Raw genomic sequence first — 23,356 nt, 5'->3', positions numbered from 1 at the left:
AGTAAATGATTCCTGTTCCTTTAAATAAATGTTTAAAAAAAAAATCAGAAAGAAAAATTTTCAGTTTGGCTTCAAAACTGGGAGAAGGATTGTCATTAGCCAGAATCCAGGAACAAATCCATGCTGACAAATCAATCCCAAGTCCAGTCCAAAGAGCCCGGCAGCTGGCTCCTCCGCCACCTTCCAGTCTAAACTCCAGTTATTACGTTTATGACTCTGTTGCTGCTCCTTGTCCCTCCTCGTTCTGGCTCCCTCCCCCTTTCGCTCTCTCTACAACAACCTGTTAGGCACTGACATTTCTTTCATTCCTGAAGTTAACCTGGCTTTCCAGGCCTCTTTGTCTCGCTGCTTTCACACTTTCTCTGTTGAGAAACCGGCACAGCCACCCGCTGGCGACTGTCCGTTCACTTCTCTCCAACAAATCTTTATTCACACTATTGACGCTTCTTTTCCCAGACAATTAAAAAAAACGATTTTTTTAGGTTAGACATAATTACAAATGACAGAATAAACATTGCAATTTCAAGATGTTGTGATTACATAACTTGTATAGAAGTGTATGAAAGTAATGGGTGTTGTGTTTTGAGTCAGGCGACCATAAAGCAGCTTTATCGCTGTCAGCTGACGGGTTTAAAGTTCACTGCCGCTTTTATCGGCACAGCAACTCACCTCCCTGCTCCGTCTTTAAACAAAGAGTTGGGAAATCAAAATGACAGAATCGATAATGTCCAGAGAAAGTGAGCATTCCTTTCAAATGTTGTCCGATTTAGCTTTTTATTGTCAGAGTGACAACAGTCAGTGGCAACAGTCATACCCACTGTGCCACCCTGCTGCCCAAATGTTATGGTTAAGACTATTTTCTTTTCTTTTTTTTTACAATATTCATCCATCCATCTTCTGCCTTTCCACAGGGGGTAGCATATAGGAGCTCATTATCTTCAGGCCTCAGGCATTGTGAATTATAATGAATGCAACACATATCGGGTTTGGGCACTAGAATCAATAAAGAAATGGAAATTTGGGATGAAATGTAAAGTGAGTCAGACAAAAATAGTATTACATCATTTTATTTAGGACAAAACATCCCAAAAATAAAGCTGCAACTGCAAGCAGTGTTGAACAGCCCTCTGGCCCTCATCAGGGCGTGCACACATTGGGGTATGTGCATGTCCGATGGCAGTGAGGACCCTGAATGCAGCAAAGGGTTGATTTAAATGATTGTATATACCGGTACTCTTGTCATTTTCCATTTTCTTTTTATTATCGTATTTTCTCTTATGTGGATTTATGAGTGAATTTTTGCTACCAGGGTTTGTATGCCATTTTAATCTCGTTGTACAACGTACAATGACAATAAAAGATTTCTATTTCTATTCTATTTCTATGTCTGGACTTGCATCGATCGGTCCGTGCACTCGCGTCAGCGTCACTGCTGTACTCCGTGACGTAAACGCGACCATTCTAGCTGCATGTATTACAAGCATTCAGGGGAAGATTGCTTTTCTGCATTGCAGAAAAACACTAAAGTCAGCAGCCTGTCAGCACCTGCCAATTCAGTGCTTGGGCCCTATTAATCCTAATTCCTTGCAGATCAATAGGCTCCTCACAGGCTCAGAGTTAACAAGGAGCTATTTTGGCTAAAAGAGAATGTGAGCATGCATTCATAACATTCCGAGGGGTATTTGTGCAGAATACGTAGAGAGTTTTTTTTTATCTGCATGCTGGTGACTTTTGTAAATTCAGTGGGTTTTGTTGCTGTTGTTTTTAAATAGAATGTAAGGGTCCTCATGTGTGTGTGTGTGTGTGTGTGTGTGTGTCATAAAAGAACAAAACAGGCAGAAGCAAAATATTCCTAAATATGTCAAATATTTAACTCAATCTAAGTTAGGGTCGAATCCGACTTGCAGCCTTTCTGCATGGTTTTTGCATGTTCTCCCTGTGTCTGTGTGGGTTCTCTCCGGGTTCCTCCCACCACCAAAAACGTGCTAAATTGTCCATAGTGAGTGTGAGTGTGTGTGTGTGTGTGTGTGTGTGAGAATGACAAATGATTATCAGTCCATGTGTGTCGCCCTGCTATGAACTGGCGGCTCGTCCAGGGTGTGCCCCCGCCTCTTGAGCCTGATATGCTCCAGCAACACCCGCGGCCTGGATTCCAGAGGAAGTGGACAAGAGAATTCAAGATTGGACGTCACTGGTGTGTCACTCGTCGCTCGTGGTACGTAAGCGACTGGCTTTCCCTGCGGCCTCGTCGTCCTCCGGTGAGTCAGTGGATATTTTGTTCTTTGTGGAGGATCAAAGAATGTCAATACAGGTTCTGTTTGTTGTCAGACCTGCACACTCCTCTTCATGAGCCGTAGTCAACTTAAACTCACGCAACAGCTCTCTGAGGTGTCACAATGAGACGCCCGAAGTGACGTATTTGATTCGCGTCTGTGGCGGTGCGATGTGAAATGTTCGGCGTCTCCCTCCTTCATGGCGTCACGATACAACCCTCACTTGAACTCGAAGAACTCTAATGACGGAGAATGCGAATGAAAGAAAAGGATTCCGTGTGTGGGAACGCTTTGACCTTGTTTCACCAACAAACATAAGCTCGCCGTTTTACAGCATGATATGGTAGCTAAATGTTTCCTTGGGAGGATTAAATGATTACAGGAAATGAATAAATGTTATGACTAACAGGTATTTTTATCAGCCCCGGATGGCTGTTTAGCCGGCTGCTCATTATAGTCTGTAATATCAGCTTAGTTACTTTGGCTGTTTCAATATATTTTGAATTGACAGTTGGCATTTTGGAAATAATACGTCTTCTATGTTGCAGAATCTTCGTGCTGAGCGTGAGGATGCAGCAACTTGAATAAAAAGTATTGCACAAGAACAGTCCCCTCATGCACGTTTTCACTTTGTCTTCACACTGTAAGTATTGAATTTGAATCTTTTCATCATATGTGTTACATTGCAATCATGTTCTCTTCATGAAAATCAGGAGGGTACGTGATCCAGATCCAGGGATGTCCTTGTGATCATTATCACCATAAAGTGGTTTCCACTGAACTGTACAAGAACTTCTCACAAACCTCCAAAACTCTGACGTTGAAATACCTGTCGTATCAAAAATGATCCTCCAAGTAACTAACAGTTCATTAGTAAATTTATATTTCAAAGTGCGACACTTTCATGTGTCGACAATGATTCTCAGGATGAAGACGCAGCTGTGACGCCACTGCTTTGGTGTTGGAACTTCTCAGTTTATTGCTGCTATAACAGCACCTGACCACTAGATGTCACCGGTAGGGTTTTTATTCGAGGCTTTGAATCTTTGTATACAGTGGTACCTCAGCTTACGAATTTAATCCGTTCCGGGACTAACCTCGTAACGTGAAAACTTCGTAAGTAGAGACGCATTTTGAATGTAAATGCACTAATCCGTTCCAAGCCCCGCAAAAGTATTGTAACGGTTCATGTTTTAGGAGTGTTCATTATTCCTACGCTGCAGAGAGTCCGCAAAGGCATCCAGGGAGGAGGGGCGGTGTGTGTGTGTGGGTGCCGCGGGGAGGAGGAGGAGAACGGGAGAGCTGCGGGAGCTACGCAGCTCTCCCGTTCTCCTCCTCCCCGCGGCACCCACACACACAGAGTTACCCGTCGTGTGCTTATTCCAGCGTCCGACGGACGCTACATTATGATATTTTTTTAAAATATTAATCTACCTGTTAGCTGTTACTTTTTGTCCTCTTTGTTTACTGGTCCTTTGCGGTGTTTTCTGCCTCGCGTTTCTTGAAAAACTGATCCGATGACGTCTGCTTTTGCCGGCTTTTGACAATCCGTCGGAAATGTGCGAGGCAGACGTCATCATAATGAGCAATAGCCCGACTTGTCAACACTTTTTCCGGGGGACACGAGGGGGACACGAATAGCATGCTGATATACACGCATACGCAACGGGTTGCCAGGCAGATGGCAGAGCAGCTACAAGTTTGTTTACGTTCGGTGAACTCTGGGAGCGGCGAATAGCGCTATTCGCCGCTCGTATCCTGAAATGCTTCCGTAACAAGAGGCAATATTTTCCCATTCAGAAACTTCGTAACCTGAAAATTTCGGATGTAGGGACATTCGTAAGTCGAGGTACCACTGTATTTATTTTATATTTATAATTCATATCTGATCGATGCAGACATTCCTTCTGCTACGGATGATCCCATTGATGCAGAACGTTCTGATCATTCTGAGGATGCTGTTGATGAACTTGCAGCCTTCTCGGTCTTTCCATTCTTCATCTCTAATTCATTCATGATGTTAATCTGCTTCTCAAGCATCTCAATCTCTTTCTTTGCTTCCCAGGTCATCACTTTCAGCTCGGAGCTGTCTTAGTTCTTGTTTGTGATCCGGTTGACTGCATCGGTTCGTAGCCGCGTGTGACGCGGCCGGGATGAGAATCAGCACCTCTAAATCCGAGGCCATGGTTCTCAGCCGGAAAAGGGTGGAGTGCACCCTCCAGGTCGGGGAGGAGATATGCCGCCCCGAGTGGAGGAGTTCAAGTACCTCGGGGTGTTGTTCACGAGTGAGGGAAGGATGGAGCGGACAGACGGGTTGGTGCAGCGTCTGAGCCGAAAGGCGAAGCTCTCCATTTACCGGTCGATCTCCGTTCCTACCCTCACCTGTGGTCACGAGCTTTGGGGAGTGACCGAAAGAACAAGATCGCAGGTACAAGCGGCTGAAATGAGCTTCCTCCGTAGGGTGGGTGGGCTCTCCCTTAGAGATCTAGCAATCGCCTTTTTGCCGTGTCGCTGCGACATGCTAATCAAATTTAGAAGTCTTCTGATATTGTTGTTTAATTGTGGTTGTTTTCACACACTCAATAAAACCGGGGCAGTTAAGTTACACAAAGAAGATTAGCATCACGTTTGGCCTACTTTAAATGCTAAAGATGCAGGGGGTCATGGCCATACCCAAGATAGAGGTCACCATTGTCTGATGAATATATTTATTAGATAGAATGTTAGAGCACAAGTACAGTCACACAGTAGCATGTATTACGGTACAAGTACAGTCAAACATCCTGTCTAAGAGGAGCATTTCAAAAAAGCCCTTGCGGTCTTGTTCCGTTTGGTCTAGATCAGGGATCGCCGACCTTTTTCATGACACTTGCCACTTTACAATATACTATTACGACCTGGCCTAGGGGAACCGAGGTGTACATAAAGGAGAGTAGGTTGGTTGGCATACAAGCGGTTTTATTTCGGAAATTGTGAAAGAGGTTTGAACTGAAACACAAGACAATTTTAGGTAGGACACTATAGATCACTTTATTTCATATTTGGAACATACAACATTTTGTATGTTTACGCTAATAGTCATGATGAGAAAGTACATGAAGGTTAGCTTTCATACAATCCAAGGCTTTTTAATTCTTACGTGAAACAGTGACCATCAGAACAGCGACCCACACATTCAATCTGAAAAAGAGAAAAAAGAACATTTAGTCAGCACTTCATGTGCAAACTAGTTGTAACTTTGATTTAGGTCGATAACATGGCAATAACAACAATAGCAAGAAAAATATATTTATATAGTGACCTTCACATATATATACAGTATATATAAATCAGAATACTTTATTGATATCAGATCTTATATCTTATACTGTCTTGGTTTTGGGTAGGAAAGACTTAAACCCCTCCTTGACAGCAGTAATAAGTCTGACAGTGCTAGAATATTTAAATCTAGTAGTGCGTCTGAAATATGTAATAGAAGACTGTTACCTGTACTACAGCAGTTGTATTCTGTTTCAGCCTTGTCACCTGAGAGGGAATAGAAGAAGAGCGATGAATGGGATGAAACAAAAAAAGAGCTACATCCTTTGCATGTTCAGTGGTTTCACACGCTATCAGACATTTGAATACGAATCCATCGTCTCCATGCTTGAGCAGGCTCAGGTTGCATGCGGCTGTTGTGAACAGCAAAAGGGGCGGTACAACCTGCAATCGCAGGAGCTAATTGGCTGTCATTTGACCATGTTTAGCGTGCATTCTCAACACACCATCGTTACTCTGTTGTAAACAATGACTGGTAGCCAGAAGACAATATTTTATTGTCTTTAGTCTTTATCCAAGACAAAATTTAAAGAGAACTGTGGTACTGTATTATTTACTTGGCTGGTAGTAGTCATATATCTCAACCACGGCTGGCTTCAGTTTCTCCACAAGGAACTCCTGCCTGAGCTCTAAGGTGTGGTAAATAGGGATATCCTTGGGCAACTGTCGAAAAGCAAATACATGATCGTTAACAAAAATCCAGAAAACAGCAAATTTTCTACACAATTTCCCTCTCACCTCCTGTATGTACACAAGTACATGGTCCTCCTTTGAGTCAACCCGATCCACCAGCAGGGCATGTTTGAGCTGCGAGATTTGATTCAGAGTCATCCATGAGGAGCAACAGATGAAAACTATCCTCGTTGTCTTTAGCTGAAAGGTGATAACTCACGTTCTGCAAAGACTGAGAGTCCGGTACAAACCCGGAGAGCATTTTGATATCCAAGATCACCATATTAGTACTGCTCTCCTTTCCGCTATATCTGAAATGCAAACATATACAGTATGAGAGAGAGGGAGAGGGAGAGTAGCTGCCAGTTCACTTCCTCATATCTGTCTTTGGAGATATTTAAATTTGGTTTTGTGGTGACCATAAACCACTGAACACTTCCCTCTAATAGAATGAGTTTAGGTTTAGGAACGTTTCAGGTTGTGAACGGCGTCGAAGGACGGATTCAATTCGAAAACTGAGGTTCCACTGTGTTCGTCTTGGCATGTCGTTCTGCACAGCTGTCACAAACAAAAGGGGCTTCTCTGGCATCAAAAGGCAACATTTCCAAGTCTCGGCTCCTCCGTTTTGATTCAAGCTGCTGATCGTCATGCTAAGCCAGCAGTATTGGCGAGTATCTCCAGGAAGGAAGTGTTAAATGGGAAAAGTTTGTTGAAGCTACTCACCAAAGAAATTCTGCCATGTCGAAATAAATGTCTTCCACTAAGTTTTTCCAGGTTTTTTTGTTGTTGTTGTTGTATTTGAGCAGATTGCCTAAAAACTTACATTATCACGAATATAGTTGATTACTTACAGGGACTTTAGCTTCAGAGTGAGTTTGGCTCTGTGAGATGTGGTGGCAAGAGTGGGCGTGGTTTTGACCGCCACACTGAGACTGGAAGCTGCAATGGGAGTTGGAATGTTGTACTGAAGAGAAATCTGGGAAATTTGGACACAAGAAGAATACGATTGAGATGTGTGTGTGTGTGTGTGTGTGTGCACACACCCAAAACACAGTAGATATAGATGTATAGATAGCAGGGTTAGAAGGAGCTCGTGTAACACAACTAGCGTCTCCCGGCATCCGGCTTAAAACGTTTCCAGAACTAAACATGCGACCAACCTTAAATGTGAAAGCCATACAAGGCAGCGGCGAGAGAAGAGGGAATGGAAGGGTTTAGGACTGAGAGTAGGGACTTTGAATGTTGGGATGATGACGGGGAAAGCTAGAGAGCTGGTGGACATGATGAGGAGAAAGGTTGTGTCCAGGAGACCAGGTGGAAAGGAAGCAAGGCTAGAAGCTGAGAAGCAGGATTCAAGTTGTTTTATAATGAAGGAGAGGAAGGAGGGATGGAGGAGGAGTTATCTTGAAGGAGGAGTTGGTGCAGAGTGTTCTAGAGGTGAATCGAGTGTCGGATAGACTGATGAGTTTGAAGCTGGAGATTGAGGGTGTCATGTTGAATATTGTTAGTGGGTTAGAGGAGGAGGAGAAGTTCTTACGTTCCACAGGTAGGAGGTGAGTTAGAGGAGAAGGAGAAGTTCTGGAGTGACTTAGAGAGTCGTGATTGGAGCAGACCTCAATGGGCATGTTGGTGAAGGAAATAGAGGAGATGACGAAGTGATGGACAAGTTTGGTATTCAGGAACATAGAAGGACAGATGGTGGTGGACTTTGTCAAAAGGATGGAAATGGCAGGAGTTAATACTTATTTTCAGAAGAGACTAGAACATAGGGTGACCTACAAGAGTGGAGGGAGGAGCACACAGGTGGATGTTCGGAAGACCCCAAACACCCTTTGATCTCAGAATACTTTGCATCGGCGGAGGCTCCACGACAACAGTTGTTGTTTTGTTTTTGTTTGTACTTTACTACTGAAAGGTTCATGGTGTATGTAGGACTGCAGGAACTACTGACCTGCACTGACGCGCATGAAGAACCCTTCGCCTCCAGGTTGTACTTTCCTGTCACATTGCTCAGCACCTCCTCTTGATACAGCAGTTTGTTGTCTTGGTTCACATCGAATTCCAGCTGGCCACTGGGAGACTGGACCGTCACCTTGCTGGAACCGTCTAGACTGAACGCCAAGGTCGAGTAGAGAGCCAGAGCCTGAAGAGCCGCCACTGTGTCCTAAATACACAAGCAAAAACGTGCTTACATTTTTCATCGTTTATGGTTCCAGGTTCAATATTTTTTTCCCAAATATTTTTTGTGATTTTTTTTGATAAGCTAGACAACATTGTTGTACCTGTATATGTTTAACTCATTCAATGCTATTGACGACTAAATACGTTTTCAATTAGCCAGCCATTCGGTGCATTCGGTGCTTGCATAGTCAAAGTAAAAGAATATTCTGTGGGGCAAAATGAATGAAAAATGGGGGACTCAGCATATAGCTGAGCTGAAAATGGCTGGCACTGAAAGAGTTAATGTACAAGTAATGCGTCATTAAAATTAATTAACAGATTCCTAAGACAAAAAAACCCCCAACAAGACAGGCTACATTAAACAAAATGTTTGATAGAACAGTTTTAATAGTACAGTCCACCTTTACAAAGTCTGGGCTGTACCTGTGTGGAGGAGAAGCCTCCATAATAGTTCTGCTTCCCTGCAAGCCACCTGACAATGCGGGTGGCATAGCCCAGGTCTTCAGTCGAAGGAGAGGCGCTAAGTCTGGCCAGCAGCACATAGGAGCTGATCTCCACAGACAGAGAAGAGGAGGTTTCTGTCGCCGTCTGATCCCAGTGGAGGAAACCTCCTGCAAACAGCCGTCCGCCAACAGACAGAGAGACAATTAAGTCACGTTCCAAACAATGACATTAAAAGGATTCCCAGGAGTGGGATGCACACCTTTCTTTAATGCAATCATGTCCAGATGAGTCAGAAGGTTAGCGCGGGTCTCCATGTCTCCTGCCAGGGTAAACACGTAGGCCAGAAGGGCGGTGGTGTAGGTGTTGCTGAGGTTACTGGTGGACTCTCTGAGGCAATGCAAGCTCTTGTTCACTACCGGATTCTACATCGGATGAAAAAATCACGTCATCTCAGGAGTTTACCGGCTCAGTGAAATAAATAATTCTGTAAATACAGGAAGTTTTGGTGTTTTCTGTGATAACGTTGTAGTTTTTTTGACTGCTGTGAAAACTAAAGTTGATATTTAGGAACTCTCGACAGAGAACTATGAATGTAGGTAATAATCCTAAACAAGTGACACAGCAGAAACATCAATTCAATGTTACAAGTAGCACAAAAGGCCGCCGTTGGTTTGTCTGTCTGTCTGTCTGTTAGCAAAATAATGCAAAAAGTTACAGATGGATCTCGATGAAATGTTCAGGAAATGTTAGGAATGTTACCAGGAACAGATTACCACATTTTGGTAATCATCCAGAAGAGATCCTGGATTCTGGATCAGTTTGAAATCTTCCTTAACGTTGCAGTCAATGGAGCTTCAAAATGTGTTCCTAAATATCTCGGTTGATTATTAACCGATGTTTGCGGAATTTGACACAGTCGTGTAGGGTGGGGGCCTCTATCTCACCACCGAATTTAATCCGGATCGGATCCGGATTGCAGATACTGTCTCAATATATTTTTTTATGGGGGTATACATTGCGTTTAACAGGATTATGGGAAAAAGGCTATAGACTGTAAATTATTTCTCTGTACATTTCTGAAATACTCACATTGACAGACTCATTCATCTCCAGGAATGCCGCTGTGATATAAGCAGTGAGAGTCACTTCGTCGGACACACCACCCTGTCGAGAGGACACACACACACACACACACACACCAATAACTTCGCTGCTCATCCAACACACAGGAGCGCCCGTCCCAAAAACATTTTCAAGCACTGCTTACATACAGAGTGCAAGTTTCCAGATACGCACAGAATTTGCAAATACAGTTCTTGCATACTCGTGTATTAGCTGACGATGAAAAAGGGTCACTTCTAGGATCTTTGAACTAACCTTCATTCTGTTGTTGAAGAGTTTCCCGGACTTCTGAAAGCAGCCATTGTCTTTTTGTTTTCTATCCAACCAAGACTTGGACTCTTTAATCTTGGACGGGTCAATGTAGATGAAGGACTGGGCTTTGGCAAAAGATCTCACCACAAAAGCAGTCAGCCTGTGGATGTTAATCGGAGTTATGAAATGAGCATATCAAAGCATTTCAGGGTAGCCTCCACCATACACCAGTCTGATGGTGTATGGTGGAGGAATGTGCTGCTGGCCAGACTCAGTGCCTCTCCTTCGACTGAAGACCTGGGCTATGTATATATATACATACAGTATATACAGTATATACAATATATACAGTATACAGTATATATATATATGTTGATGCATGCTGAGGAGATGAGATAATGTATTTGGCATACCATGTTTCACCTTTTTTTGGAGCTGTGTTCTGCTTTAAGCATTTATTTTTTTAGATGAAATGTGAGGAGATGAAAATAAAGTATATTCATGTTGTATGATCGATCAGTAATGTTCTCACCAAGTGTTCCCTGGTCCCGATCCAAAGGTGCTGTAAGCGCCGTCAGCATGCTTGTAGTTCAGCTGTCTCTGATAGCCTGTGTGATAACAGAGACGTGGTTTTCAGACAATTGTGGATCTAATAGAGTCAGATTTGATAGGATTTTAATAATCAATGTTAAATCTGTTTATACAGAGAGAGAGAGAGAGAGAGAGAATTAAAGAAAACAATGTGGAGAAAGAAAGGACATCAAACCTAGAAGCTTCTTGAGATGAAGCAACAGTGCTACTCACTGCACCACCTTGCTGAGACTCACCGCCGGTCAGGAAGTTGGTGGACTTTTTCATGATTGCTGGGGTCATCTGGTTTGTGTCTTTCAGGTACTGGAGGATATAAATGTTGGGGGCCAGAAGGGCCATGTTCTGCTCACCACATCCATATGGCATCCTCAGCAACCCATCCAGGTTCCTCAGGGCTCGACCGAGAATGTCACCTGCACAAAGTCATTGAACTAATCGAATCACACAAAAACTTCTAAGAATCAAAGTGTAGTGAGTAAAGTATGACGTTAGCCACTCAAAATATTCTTATCTTGCCAGAATCAAATGTAAAGTTCAATGATTTATATTTTACCTTTATTTTATTTGGTTAGTCTACTTATTTCTTAAGTAGTTATATTTTAATAACATAATTATTAATTCATTTTCTTGACCACTTATTATTATTATTATTATTTCTGGATCTTAAATTTTGTGTATGGTTGCATAAAATGCAAAACACGACAACTCCAAAAACAACCTATCATTGAAAGTAAATAATAATAATAATAATAATAATAATAAGGCAACAAAAGAGATAATCCATCTAATCTTCTAAATTTGTTTGGTTAAAGCAGCACTTGCTGGAAATGAAATAACTACATTACCCAGAACCGATAGAGTAGCAAGGGCAGATCCAGGAATCACGTTCTCAGGGAGATGAACGTCGACTTCCTCTGTCAAGGATTCACCTGTTTGCAGAGATGGAGAACACTTCACAGACGAGTAGCCTCAGACAGTTCTCTTTACTGGAACAAGGCATCACTTTGCTAAATAGAGCAGCGCTGCCTCACAAATCCAACCATGTTCAGACAGGAATGAACCAATGTGTTGATGGGATATGTTAATATATTCTGCTTAATAATACTGTATGTAAAAATGTAAGATAGGCATACCAGAACTAAACTTGTAATACATTTCATCATCACTCTCTACTAGGCTTCTAACTCCTAGTATTTGGCTCTGCCGCCGCAACCTTCCCTGCTGAGGACCATACTGACCTTTGGGGCAGAACAGCCAGTTGTAGGTCCTTGTCACTTCAGTTCCCTCAGCCTGAGTGGGAGGCAAATACTATGAGTTCCTGTGTCCATTTAGCATTTAGTAATTAACTCAGGTTTTATATATGTGATCACAATCAGATTTACAAACATAAGAACCAAACAGAGTAGCTTAGTCATCATTTGATCGGCAGCAGTTCAGAGGTTATGTTTAAAATCAGCATTCATTAAACATACAAATTGTAGTACACAAAGTCCATGCGCCGCTCTTTATGAACAAAACATCAATAACTTGTTTATAGAAGCTTTCATTAACATTAAGTTAAATGGAAAGTAACTATTTGATAGAATTCATTTTACTTTTTTGCATGAAAGCAGGTCAGGCACGGGCTCACCTGCCTTCCCTGACTGATATACAATATATATATACAATAGTAAAGCCTGTAACCCAATACTACACACATGGATACCGGCATGCCTGAAACTTTATGACATAAAATAGGAACACGAAAAGCTGGAGAAATACCAAGGCCTGAAAGAAGAGCTGCAGAAAATGTGTGGAGCGAAGCCAACGGTAGGGCCACTAGTGATCGGGGCATTAGGGGAAGTAACTCCCAAGATGGGAAAATGCCTCCAGCAGACACTAGGAACAACATCCGACACTTCCGTCGAGAAGAGCGCAGTCCGAGAGACAGCTACGGACCCAGGCCTCTGGTAGAGGACCCGAGCTTGAAGGAGACACCGTCCCGTTCCGGGTGGGCGAGAAGACGGTTTCTCTTGTACATATAACAGCTAACTGCTTAAGTTGTCCTTTGTCATCTTGTTTGCACATTACTGACCTTTACAATGAGAGAACGTGTGACCACATCAATACGGCCTCTCTCTGGCACAATCACAATCTCATTGCCACACGATAAATGGGATGCCACAGCCTCAGCGGTCACTGACACGTTCACAACTCCTAAAAACCACAAGAGGAGCCTGTAAATTCCAAGTGTCTTCACATTTGGGAGATGAAAGCCAGGATGGTAAAAGCTTCACCTAAGCTTGACGGGATCATGGTCCAGCGTAGGGTCTTGCGCTCATTGTCACACAGACAGGATGTGTATTGATCACCAGAGAGGGGGGTGAGTGAATAATCTAAGGAAAGGGCTGGACTCACAGTGACCTGTTCAATGCAAACAGAAATATATAATGCATTACTTTAAACTGCTGAAGATCCTGCAAACATCCTGGTCTTGACATTTTCAGGTGTATATTCCCAGCATTTTTGTTCATAAAAAAGACACCAAATCATCAAGTGGTCTCTAGACTGTATGATAATCTGAATGGGAAGATTGGGATTATTCCAAATAGTCACAATATTTTAGGAAACTCTGTCATCAATACTGGTAACAGTACTTTGGTCCAAAAGTAATTGATGGTGAATATGATAACAATTATACCTGCTAAACATTAGCATAGCATCAGCGTTTTCATTATAAACATGTTGGCACACCGACACTAGTCAAAACATGCATTACCATGATGCACTTGGACAGGTAGTTGAAAATGGTTGCCTTCAGTTCAAAAAGCTCCCCCCGAATGACGGAGTAAGGCAGACTGAGCTCGAGGAAGAAGGGTTGGAAAACATTCATCTCCTTACGAGGAGCCAAACCAAAGCCCTGAGAGGACAAACAGAAGGTCTCCGTCTCCCAGGTGGTGATGGTGTCTGGGACGGTAAGCTTCACGTCCTTCGTTCCAGACTTTCTGCATCAACAAATATACACATTCAGTTGGCCAGAAACAACAGACTTGCAAAACTCAGAGTCCATGTGGGATTAATTGTACCATTAAAAGTACGCAGTCAATGTGATTGTAAATCTCCTGTGTAAAATCGCAGTTTCGTTACACTTGTTGTCATGACAATAAAATACTTACTCTATTCTATTCTAAATGGGAAGTTTGTGCTGCGTCAAATAAAAAGTGTAATCAAAATAATAATTTAACAACACTTCATGCATTAAAGAGGACATCTAGCAAAACATGATGCGCAATAGCCCAAAATAATTTCCCCACTTCAACTTAAAAATTACACCCTTTTTGCACATTATTTGGCATGACGTTTTCTTGCCTCATAATGGGGGGTAGTCAGTGTCCCTGGGATTCTATTTGCATTATTTATATGTGATTATTTCCAAGCCATCTATATGTGCAGGGAAACAGCAAGAAATCAAAGGTCTTTTAATATAATATATATCCATCTTCAAACTCTTACCCAACTTCCACCAGGTCCCAAATCCAGGTTTCAGGGAAGAAGGTGCGGACTGTCTCTATCGGTGCGTCATTGGCAGAAGCGCGTCCGGCATTGCCGGGTGACGCTGCTAATCGGACACTCGTTCTTTCCATTACAGGACTGTCGTATGCCATAGCAATAGGGACACCTGAAACGAAAACGATACATATCCCACCAGAGATAAAGGGCAGCAGTTAAAGACTGGTCACTATTCAGCAGACATCAGTTGTAAGAGCAAAATAAATGTCAAATCACCATATCCATGATGCCCTTGGTGGTATTCTCTTCCTCTGTACCTGAGACATGAAGGCACTCGGATAAACAAGTTTGTGGCCATCTTCAGACCTACATTCTAGATAATAGAAATGTAAAAAAAAAAAGCGTCACTGAAGGATCAAAGAAAAATATTGAAATATTCTTTATAATGTATTTTGAGTTCAATTTGTTTGCACCTGGAAAACTACATGAGCGTTGTCCTTCTCCTCGTAATCTGGCATGATGTATCTTTTAGCTCTCACGTGCAAACATTCGACAGCGTCGTGAACGTCATAAGGAATATAGGATATTTTCCTGACAGGCAGCAAATCATATATCTGGAAGGAGATTTATGGGTCAGCGAGGCAAACCAACGGAATTAAAAACGCTTTTTGTGTAGATACACGTAGCTGACAAAAGTGTTTCAGGTGTCTGCTGTGATGAGAGGCCAAAACACCAGAATGACTGGAATACATGTGTGTATTGTATTGTCACGACAACCGCTGAAGTTCACTTTTCCCCTTCTTGAATCCAACATCAGAATGATTCGTGTAGTGCAGAGCTTGAGAAAACAACCTCGATTTCCCAAACACGAGGCCTTCCTTCAGTGACTTCTTCTTCTCTTAGCTGAGGGGTCGGCCCGCTCATTGACCTCAGTCACAACTAAAACTGGACATTCAGTGGGAATACGACCGACAACATTCTCAACTATGTTGAATCAGAATAGGGAAGTGGCAGCCTGTGCCAGAGAGCTGAGCTGCTATCCAAATTCAGCTGGCTTGCATGAAGTAAAAATGTTTAAGGCTACAGTATCCTGTATACTGGGGATAAACTGCAACCTATCGAACCCTAACTGTCCTTTTATATTCTTCTAAAAGGCCAACTCTTATTGAGGGGTACAGCTCACAGATATGACATCAGTTGTGCTTGGGATCCTGTAAAATAATAACAGCATAATTACTGAAAATGTCCAGCTGACAAAGAAGAAATGGAATTAACCGGATTAAGCATGATCCACAGATAATAGCAGACGACAACTGCACCTTGACTGACAATGTTGCGCCTTCCACTTATCTGCGCTCATCCTAGCAGTTACCGTTTCTGCGTTCAGGGTCTTTCCCGGTTCCTTGATGAGGACACTCTGATCGACAGCGCTCACGCCGCACAGGGATTCTGGCTGAGCCGTGATATGCATGGTCGTCTCTTCTCCTGGGACTGTAGAGGATTCAGAAAAGTCCAAGGATACCTGAAGCACACATCACCCCTTTAGTGCTATGATGGGTTTGACAGTCAAATCAATCAATCAATCAACAGTGATGTAAAGAGGTGAAGCCTCATTGCATCAGAAGAGATCAGTCAGTAGAAAGTGGATTCCTCTAATCATTTCGCGAGCGTGGTAGTTTTGTTTGCGCAGTGGTTAGCGCCGTTGCCTCACAGCAAGAAGGTCGCAGGTTCAAATCCGACTTGCGGCCTTTCTGTGAGGAGTTTGCATGTTCTCCCCGTGTCTGCGTGGGTTCTCTCCAGGTTCTCCGGCTTCCACCCGCCACCAAATAATAATAATTTGATGTGGCCGCCAAAACCAGAGAGAACCCAGACAGACACGGGGAGAATGCACAAACGCCACACAGGAAGGAATCGAACCCGGAACCTTCTTGCTGCGAGACAACGGCTCTCCCTGCTGCTCCGGCGTGCCACCCCATCTACAACCAATATGCACGAATGGAATCTCGCGCTGACCTTGTGACTGAAGCATTTCTCAGTGGGGAAATCAGCACTTTTGGCGATCACAGTCTCACTGGGGAGGACAGCATAAGCTACCACTTGGACTTCTGGTGCCATCTCTGCAGACACTTTCAGCTTGAAGGACACCGCGCCCTCAGTCACTGAAACAAACCGACTATTCTCGGCATCAAGCATTCACGGTCCTCTGTAGATGAAAAGGTACTGTCATGCTGAATTTCTTTGAAAGTGTTTTTTTCCCCTACCTGATTTGTTTTGTATGTCAATCCTCTGAAGTCCTTGCATGACAAGAGCACCCCTCGACAAGATCTGTGAGAATGTGAGAAAAGACACAATGAATGGGTCCTCCTTTCAAGATTAATTCCTTTTACAGCTGCATGACATGACTCTGGGGGAGTTGTCATGTAAGTGACCCGCTGTTCAGAAGGGCTGCGGTTCGGTCCCCGGTCTCTGCAGGCTGCATTTGAACTGGAAATGGATTTGGCTGTTTCTTTGGTTTGTGAATGGTTCCCGTCCCTCTGTCACCATTGTATGAATGTTTGGGTGAACGCTTGCCTGTGTTGTAACGTACCTTGAATGGTTTAGTCTGGCTCTATATGAGTATTGTCCATTTATTCCAAGTGGATTAAGGTTTTCTGGTTTCTAAATTCAATAAATCCAGGGCTTTATTCCCGAAGTGACTTTAACTCTGGTTGTCTTTGCGTATGTGTAAACAAAACGTTGAGTAATCCTGATTTAAGGTCTCATAAAACTCGTGTTCAGAATGTGCCTGAGGAGAAATAAAATTGGTTTAACAATAACTAATAAAAGTATCTATTCCAAGGGGACTTTCTACACAATATGTTCCTAACTTGTTTGCTAATCGCTTCATATCAAATATGAAGACCATTTTAACATCGCCGTAGCAATGGGAAAGAAGACTGATGCTAAGAATGAGTTTGCCTCCCACTCACCAGATACATCACATCCACAGAGGCCTGGGCCTCGCCGACAACGCTATATTTGATGGAGATGTCCTCTTCTCTGTCACAGCGGAGTGGGCCGTCCTTCTTGGTCACCTCTAGTGAGCTGACAGTTATGATGTCTTGTGAGAACTCTTGGGCCAAAGACAAAGTGTGATCTGCATTCTCATAGTGTGGGAATCTATAACCCGAGTACCCCAGGGTAGGCGAAGTGCTAATCTGGATTACAGAAAAGAAACGCAGAGAGAAATGAGTGAGATTCTTGAGGAAGGACAATCCTGCCTGCGGTCTTCATTGCCAAAAAAAAAAAAGAAAGGAAATGAGGTTGTAATATCAATCAGTTTGGCCACTGGTGACATCAGAGCGACATTGGACAGACTTTGGACTGTATTTTCATCTCGTCGGAGTCTTACAATGGTAAATATTGTCTTACATATTGCAGCTTTACTACACTTCTTACTTACATGGATGTGGATGTTCCCCGTATGATTAACTGTGCTGAAGGAGAAAGCAGCCATGCCATCGCTGTCCGTCGTTAGATTCTGTAGCCTTCGTGGTGACCATGTTTCACCCATAAATAGGTACACTGGCATGTCAGGAATGGCTGTATTATTGTGATAAACTGCTTTAACCTGTCAGAAGCACACATTTGTATTGCTGAGAATGAGCATTGCTCATTTTGTGGATAATTGCACTGAATTAAGGCCCACGTGTCCGTTCACCTTTCCCTCCACAGTGGAGTCGTGCTCATAAATCTTGGGTGTGTCAGTGAAGGACAACGTTCCAATAATGTAAGAAAGGGATATTCTTTTTCCTCTTGAAAATAAAATACCTGGAAAAGAAGTAGAGTAAATTCAAGTGTAATGTGTACCGGTATATTATTTTTCTTTTTAATTAATATTATTATTGTTATTTTTTATTTTATTTTATTTAAATTTATACTTTCTTATTATTTATAACTTCTATGTTCAAATTTGGTTTGTTGATTTCTTCTTTTATTTTTATCATTGTATCATTGTGAATGGTACAGACCCTGTATGTGTGTGTATTATTTGTTGTTCATTGTTATAAAGTGTGAACTTTTAATAATAAAAAAATATATTTACCGGAATTAAAAAAAAAAAAACCTGGACAAAAAATATGACTTTTTTACAAATATATCACTCTGTTTAAATTTGCATTCTGGTTTTCTTGTATTTGCTGACTCTCGATAAAATTTACAAGCCTTGCCTGTGCCTTCCTCTTCCATGTCGGCCTTGAGGTTCAGCCAATCTTGCAACACTTTATTGTCAAGTTTGGTAAAGGTGGACATTGTGACGGTGAAAGTGGCGCAGCCTCTGTTGTCTGTCTGTAAAGTGAAAAAATAGAACAAGAAAAATTCAAATGGAAACAAAGGTAATTCCAAAATTCCATCAGTATATACTTTACTTGTATTACTCCGCAGATAAAATGACATCCTATATGTAAATTTGTCACAGCGCGTCATATTTCTTGGAGCTGTTCAGTTATTTCACCCCCAATAACATAATTAAACAAGCGAAATGCAACAATTTAGTTGTTTCTGTGTTCATTTTTGCTATATATTGTACTGTATAAGCACACCTGAGTCTAATTTCTATTACTGATGAATATGCTGCAATAAATGTACCTGCTTTGTCTCCTTGTAGCAGGGGGCCGTTATTTCTGGGGCGCCCTCTGCATCACGGGTTAGTATAGGCACGTTATAATGTTGAAGAGGTCGGCAAAACTCAATTGTGACAGATCCTGGTACAGGCTGTCCATACGTGTACCTTATTAGATGGGCGCACAAAGTTGTTTAACGGAACGTGAACAATCATTCATCCTTTAATAGTATAATATATAATTTTACTTACTTTGAACATACTTCAGCTTTGACTTCCTTCTGCACAACACTCGCGACACTGGACGACGTTATTGTCACATCAAATTTAGGCAAAACTGGGGGGGGGGGGGGGATATATATAATTGTTACATTTCTGCATCATCAGGATCAAAATAATGAAAGTAATGCAGAAGTTTAAAATAGAGTTTGTATTACCATATTTCTCCACTTTGAAGTTTTTCGATTTTTTCCTTCCATCAATCTCCACAACAATGTTGTATGTTCCTTCGCGAGCCTCCGAGTTCAAGGAGTAAGACAGCTGCAGTATTTTACCATTGGATGTTTCATTCAACCATTGTCCAATCCTGTTGCGATTACCGTCCTTTTATAAAAAGGAAGAGCGGGTTCTCATTACACATTGAAATGTGAATCTAAAAATGCCACACAGAAAAAATTATAATAATTTTGACAGGAAATCCTCTGGTCTTTCGCAGACATTGTCAAGGATTTTGGTAAAAAAAAAATTTTTTTTCTGTCATCTTACCTCAAGTTCAATGATGTTGTACTGCAAACAAACAAAAAAACACACAGACTTGTTAAAGAACAAGTTGGTTTGTTTGATACATATTTATTTATTTTTTGGGACATATCAGTAACCATGCATTCTGTGTACAAAGAGTACACGTCAATCGCTCATGTAAATCAGTTCAATACGCAACTCACTACACAACTACTAGTGTAGTCAGTAGTCAGCTACTGGCATGCAAGCATGTTCTGGCTCACTAAACCGAAACCTGAATCATTATTCAACTTAAACTGTTTTACAAATGAATTGTTATTTGGTCCCAATACTTTTACACTGGCTATCTGTTGATACAAAAGCTGACGCATCACTTCAACTAATTGTTGTTTAAATACATATCTGATGCATCAAAATGAAAAAAATAACCGACATAATTATTTTCAGGAGTATAATGTGAAATATCTGTGACAGTCTTTGGTCAAAGTGGCAAAGTGGCAAAGTCCCCACCTTTTAGGGGGACAGAAACGGAGATAGTCATCACGACTCTCTCCGGATCAAACCCCCCCTCCTTTTTTTGTCCACCTACGTTGCACATATTAATTGCCTTCGTAATTTATTGTAATTTATGTAAGTTATTTATTGTCATTCATTGTCATTTTGCATCAGTGGTGTAATTTATTTTAGATTAATTGTTAGTTTGCATTGGCGGTGTAAAATCATTTTATTTTTGTTTTTCTAATGTCATGTTGCATCAATTGAGTTATTGAATATTGGTTTTATTTCTATTTGTATTGTTAAATTTGTATTGTTAATTGTGGATGATTTATGTACGAAGGAATTTCAACGGAAGGATGTTTGACTTTATTTGTACTGTAATACATGCTACTGTGTGACTGTACTTGTACTCTAACATTCTATCTAATAAATATATTCATCATCATCATCAAACAGATATTGCAGGACAGCGTCCGTCTTTTCTGTCTCTCTGAAAATGAAAACAAACTTCTTCCTTTTTTTGCATGCATGCATCTTGTGTAAGTTCCCCCTCTGTGACATCACAGGGGGAGAGATTTCTGCCACACGCTTTTCAGGAGGTGATTACAGAACTACGCAAACTATGCAGGATTCACTGGATGGTTTATTTTGCTCTTTGGATTGATAAGGACCCAATACCACCATAATGGTGTAGAAATATGGGAAAAGTGAGTTTTTCTATATGTCTCCTTTAATGTTGTTCTTTTGCTTACCAAGCGTACAAACAATAGTAAGTATTTTAAAATAGCCCTGATACCACTTATGCCCCAAAATATATTTTAAAGGAGATCAAAAATATAAAACTGAGCCCCAAAAACTTACCAGCTGATTGGCAGGTCTCAATTTGGTGTCTAGTGTGACGACTCTGAAATGTACTGGGAGAAATGCAAAGAGGCCACATGAAGCGCTAACATTTCACATACAGCATTGTTATACTACATTATTATACTGCCGCTTTACCATCAAACATGCGCTGGATAATCAAATAATTAATTGTACCTCTGTAATCCATTGATGAGCTTTTCATTTAAAAAGTTTCATACATATGAAGGTGAGTGCCGCATTTCTATTTATAAATTCTGAACACATCCATACTGTCATTATTTTATATTTTAAATAAGCTTTCTATCCAAAGTCTGTTTTTCTTTTTTTTGATTGTAAACCTGTTAATAATTGTGTACAAGGTCAACGACTGCTTGCGGTTACCTTTTTGTCCAGGGAGGTAGACGGGTTTGTCTGTCTGGATGAACGTCATTGGATGATAACCTTTGATCATGACTTTCCTCACTTCTCTTGAATGAAATGTGTCGCCCCGCACCTGCACCTCAAAATCATACACCACTTTCCTCTGCACTGAAGGAGTCTGAGACACAAAGATTCCAAACTTACATTTGCAAGACTCTTAAGTTACATGTTCATGGATCTACAAAAGCATTTGTAGATCTATACCATTTTATTTTGTGCAACAAATCTCTGCATGTGAACACATTACATGTCATGAAATCCAATTTAGCTTCAACTGATGTTTGATCCTGAAAGTTGTGAAAATGAGCAAACAAGATCCGACCTGAAATGAAACACAGACGTGGAACTCTTCGTTGGATATCTGTTGTAAGAGGGTTGTATCCTTCAAAGTGACGGTCATGACCACGGTCTCATTTGGCTGCAGGAGACTCGCACAAAATTTTGCCTCAACACCAGCTTCCAGAACTGCGGGAATGGCAACCATGTATTGTCTATACACACACACACACGCGCACACACACGCACACACACAAAAAGATCTCTCATTTTTGGGAAAAAAATAATCACATCCAGAAAATCATGCAGCACAAACTTTACGTACAATCATGCCAAATCCTATGCGAAAGGTAAACTTACGGTTTTCCTGCAGCTTGAGCGGCAAACACGCAACTCAGGAAGACACACAATGACCATGTCCATCTTTGACTCCCTGGACGAGCCATGATTGATTGAGAAGAGCCTCACAGTCAGCATCTCTTAAATAGCGTCCGATGCACAAATCCACCCCCTCCTCACGCAGATATGATGCAACTCGTCATGCAATCACTCTGTTTGATTTACAAATAGTGGATAGTCAATCATTTGCAGATTTCAAATTGTTTAATGTACTATATGCAGTTCCAACTTCAAAAAAAGAACAATGTTTAAATGGTACAATCAGATTTGGAAAGACTAGATTGCAAAGTGACCATTTCTACAAAATCAAAGAAAAATAAATACATTAACAAATTGAATAATAATGGCGAGTGTTCACAATTTGTTTTCCACAGTGGTACTTTTCAATATATTCGCTACTTTTGGAGGCTATCTTCATAGCCCTAGTTTGAATGTTACGGAAGTAGAAACACGGATTTCCACTGTTGACTTGTGGCAATAAGATAATGTCTCTATGATGTTTTACGGAGAAGATGCCTCCCCTCCCGTCTCCTCAGACTGACTTTCATTCTGACAACATTGCTGGCTGGTTCTGCTACCCAAGCCATGGACTATGCAGAAACTATCCATTGGTTCAGTCCAGATTTGCACGAGACAGATGCTGCAGGAGATCTTCTGATGTACAACTGACAAAGCCAGGAACAATATCAAACATGACTTCTCAGTATTAACACCTTTGATTTCCCCCAAACATAGCAAGAAAGAGCTATACTTCCCTTTCCAACCAGCATCAGCATTTTTCTACTGCTATTTGTATTTTATATTGTACCTAAGCACTAATGCCTCCCTGGGAATGACACAACTCTAGATTCCAGTCAGGCAACTGTGACGGCCTCTCGATGTGACATGCAAGCTTCATCTTCCTCACAGATGGAGAAGTTTTCTTATTAAGATATTAAGGTTGTAATAAACTATTTTCCGAAATAATTATTTTCCAGAGAGTTCCAGTAAGTTGGCTTCTGTGACATTGGCCTTTACCCAGCGTGGGATGTTTGATTTTGACCTGCAAACATCACTGATTACTAAGCCCAAAGCAGACTTTTGAACTGAGTACACAAATATTTTTCATGGGTTACAACACAGTAAAATATGTACTTATCATCATGTAAAAGGTTGAATGACTAAAACTCTGTAAAACTCTATAAATGTGTAGAAAGAAAGGCACTGTTTACAGTTA

General features: G+C 41.5%; 1 protein-coding gene across 1 annotated transcript; it reads right to left on the bottom strand.

The window, feature by feature from the left end:
• Positions 1-5,391: 5,391 nt before the first annotated feature.
• Positions 5,392-22,187, bottom strand: LOC137901395 (alpha-2-macroglobulin-like). Its single transcript, XM_068745420.1, has 36 exons — positions 22,102-22,187; positions 21,788-21,956; positions 21,427-21,583; positions 21,043-21,095; positions 19,708-19,728; positions 19,380-19,545; positions 19,195-19,279; positions 18,969-19,110; positions 18,551-18,668; positions 18,043-18,152; positions 17,785-17,952; positions 17,312-17,539; positions 16,604-16,667; positions 16,356-16,501; positions 15,715-15,864; positions 14,816-14,956; positions 14,619-14,715; positions 14,346-14,511; positions 13,612-13,837; positions 13,130-13,256; positions 12,928-13,049; positions 12,092-12,143; positions 11,699-11,782; positions 11,090-11,266; positions 10,795-10,870; positions 10,266-10,422; positions 9,978-10,052; positions 9,148-9,310; positions 8,868-9,055; positions 8,215-8,427; positions 7,115-7,239; positions 6,484-6,574; positions 6,330-6,398; positions 6,149-6,254; positions 5,760-5,798; positions 5,392-5,453 (listed from the first exon to the last, which is right to left on the bottom strand). The coding sequence occupies exons 1-36, from the start codon at positions 22,185-22,187 to the stop codon at positions 5,449-5,451; spliced, it is 4,362 nt and encodes a 1,453-aa protein (XP_068601521.1). The 3' UTR covers positions 5,392-5,448.
• Between the last annotated feature and the right edge of the window lie 1,169 nt (positions 22,188-23,356).

This window comes from Brachionichthys hirsutus, chromosome 11, assembly GCF_040956055.1.
Source record: "Brachionichthys hirsutus isolate HB-005 chromosome 11, CSIRO-AGI_Bhir_v1, whole genome shotgun sequence".
NCBI classification, from domain to species: Eukaryota; Metazoa; Chordata; class Actinopteri; order Lophiiformes; family Brachionichthyidae; genus Brachionichthys; species Brachionichthys hirsutus.
This window is presented reverse-complemented; position numbering and strand designations above follow the sequence as displayed.

What these genes read in the sequence shown, in the direction of transcription:
- LOC137901395 (XM_068745420.1), bottom strand. Translation starts at nt 22,187, where the DNA reads ATGGCTCGTCCAGGGAGTCAAAGATGGACATGGTCATTGTGTGTCTTC. An exon ending in CTTCATGCGCGTCAGTGCAG is followed by an intron (nt 7,240 to 8,214) that starts GTCAGTAGTTCC and finishes CAAATTTCCCAG; the next exon opens with ATTTCTCTTCAGTACAACAT. An exon ending in ACTCTGAAGCTAAAGTCCCT is followed by an intron (nt 6,575 to 7,114) that starts GTAAGTAATCAA and finishes TTTGCATTTCAG; the next exon opens with ATATAGCGGAAAGGAGAGCA.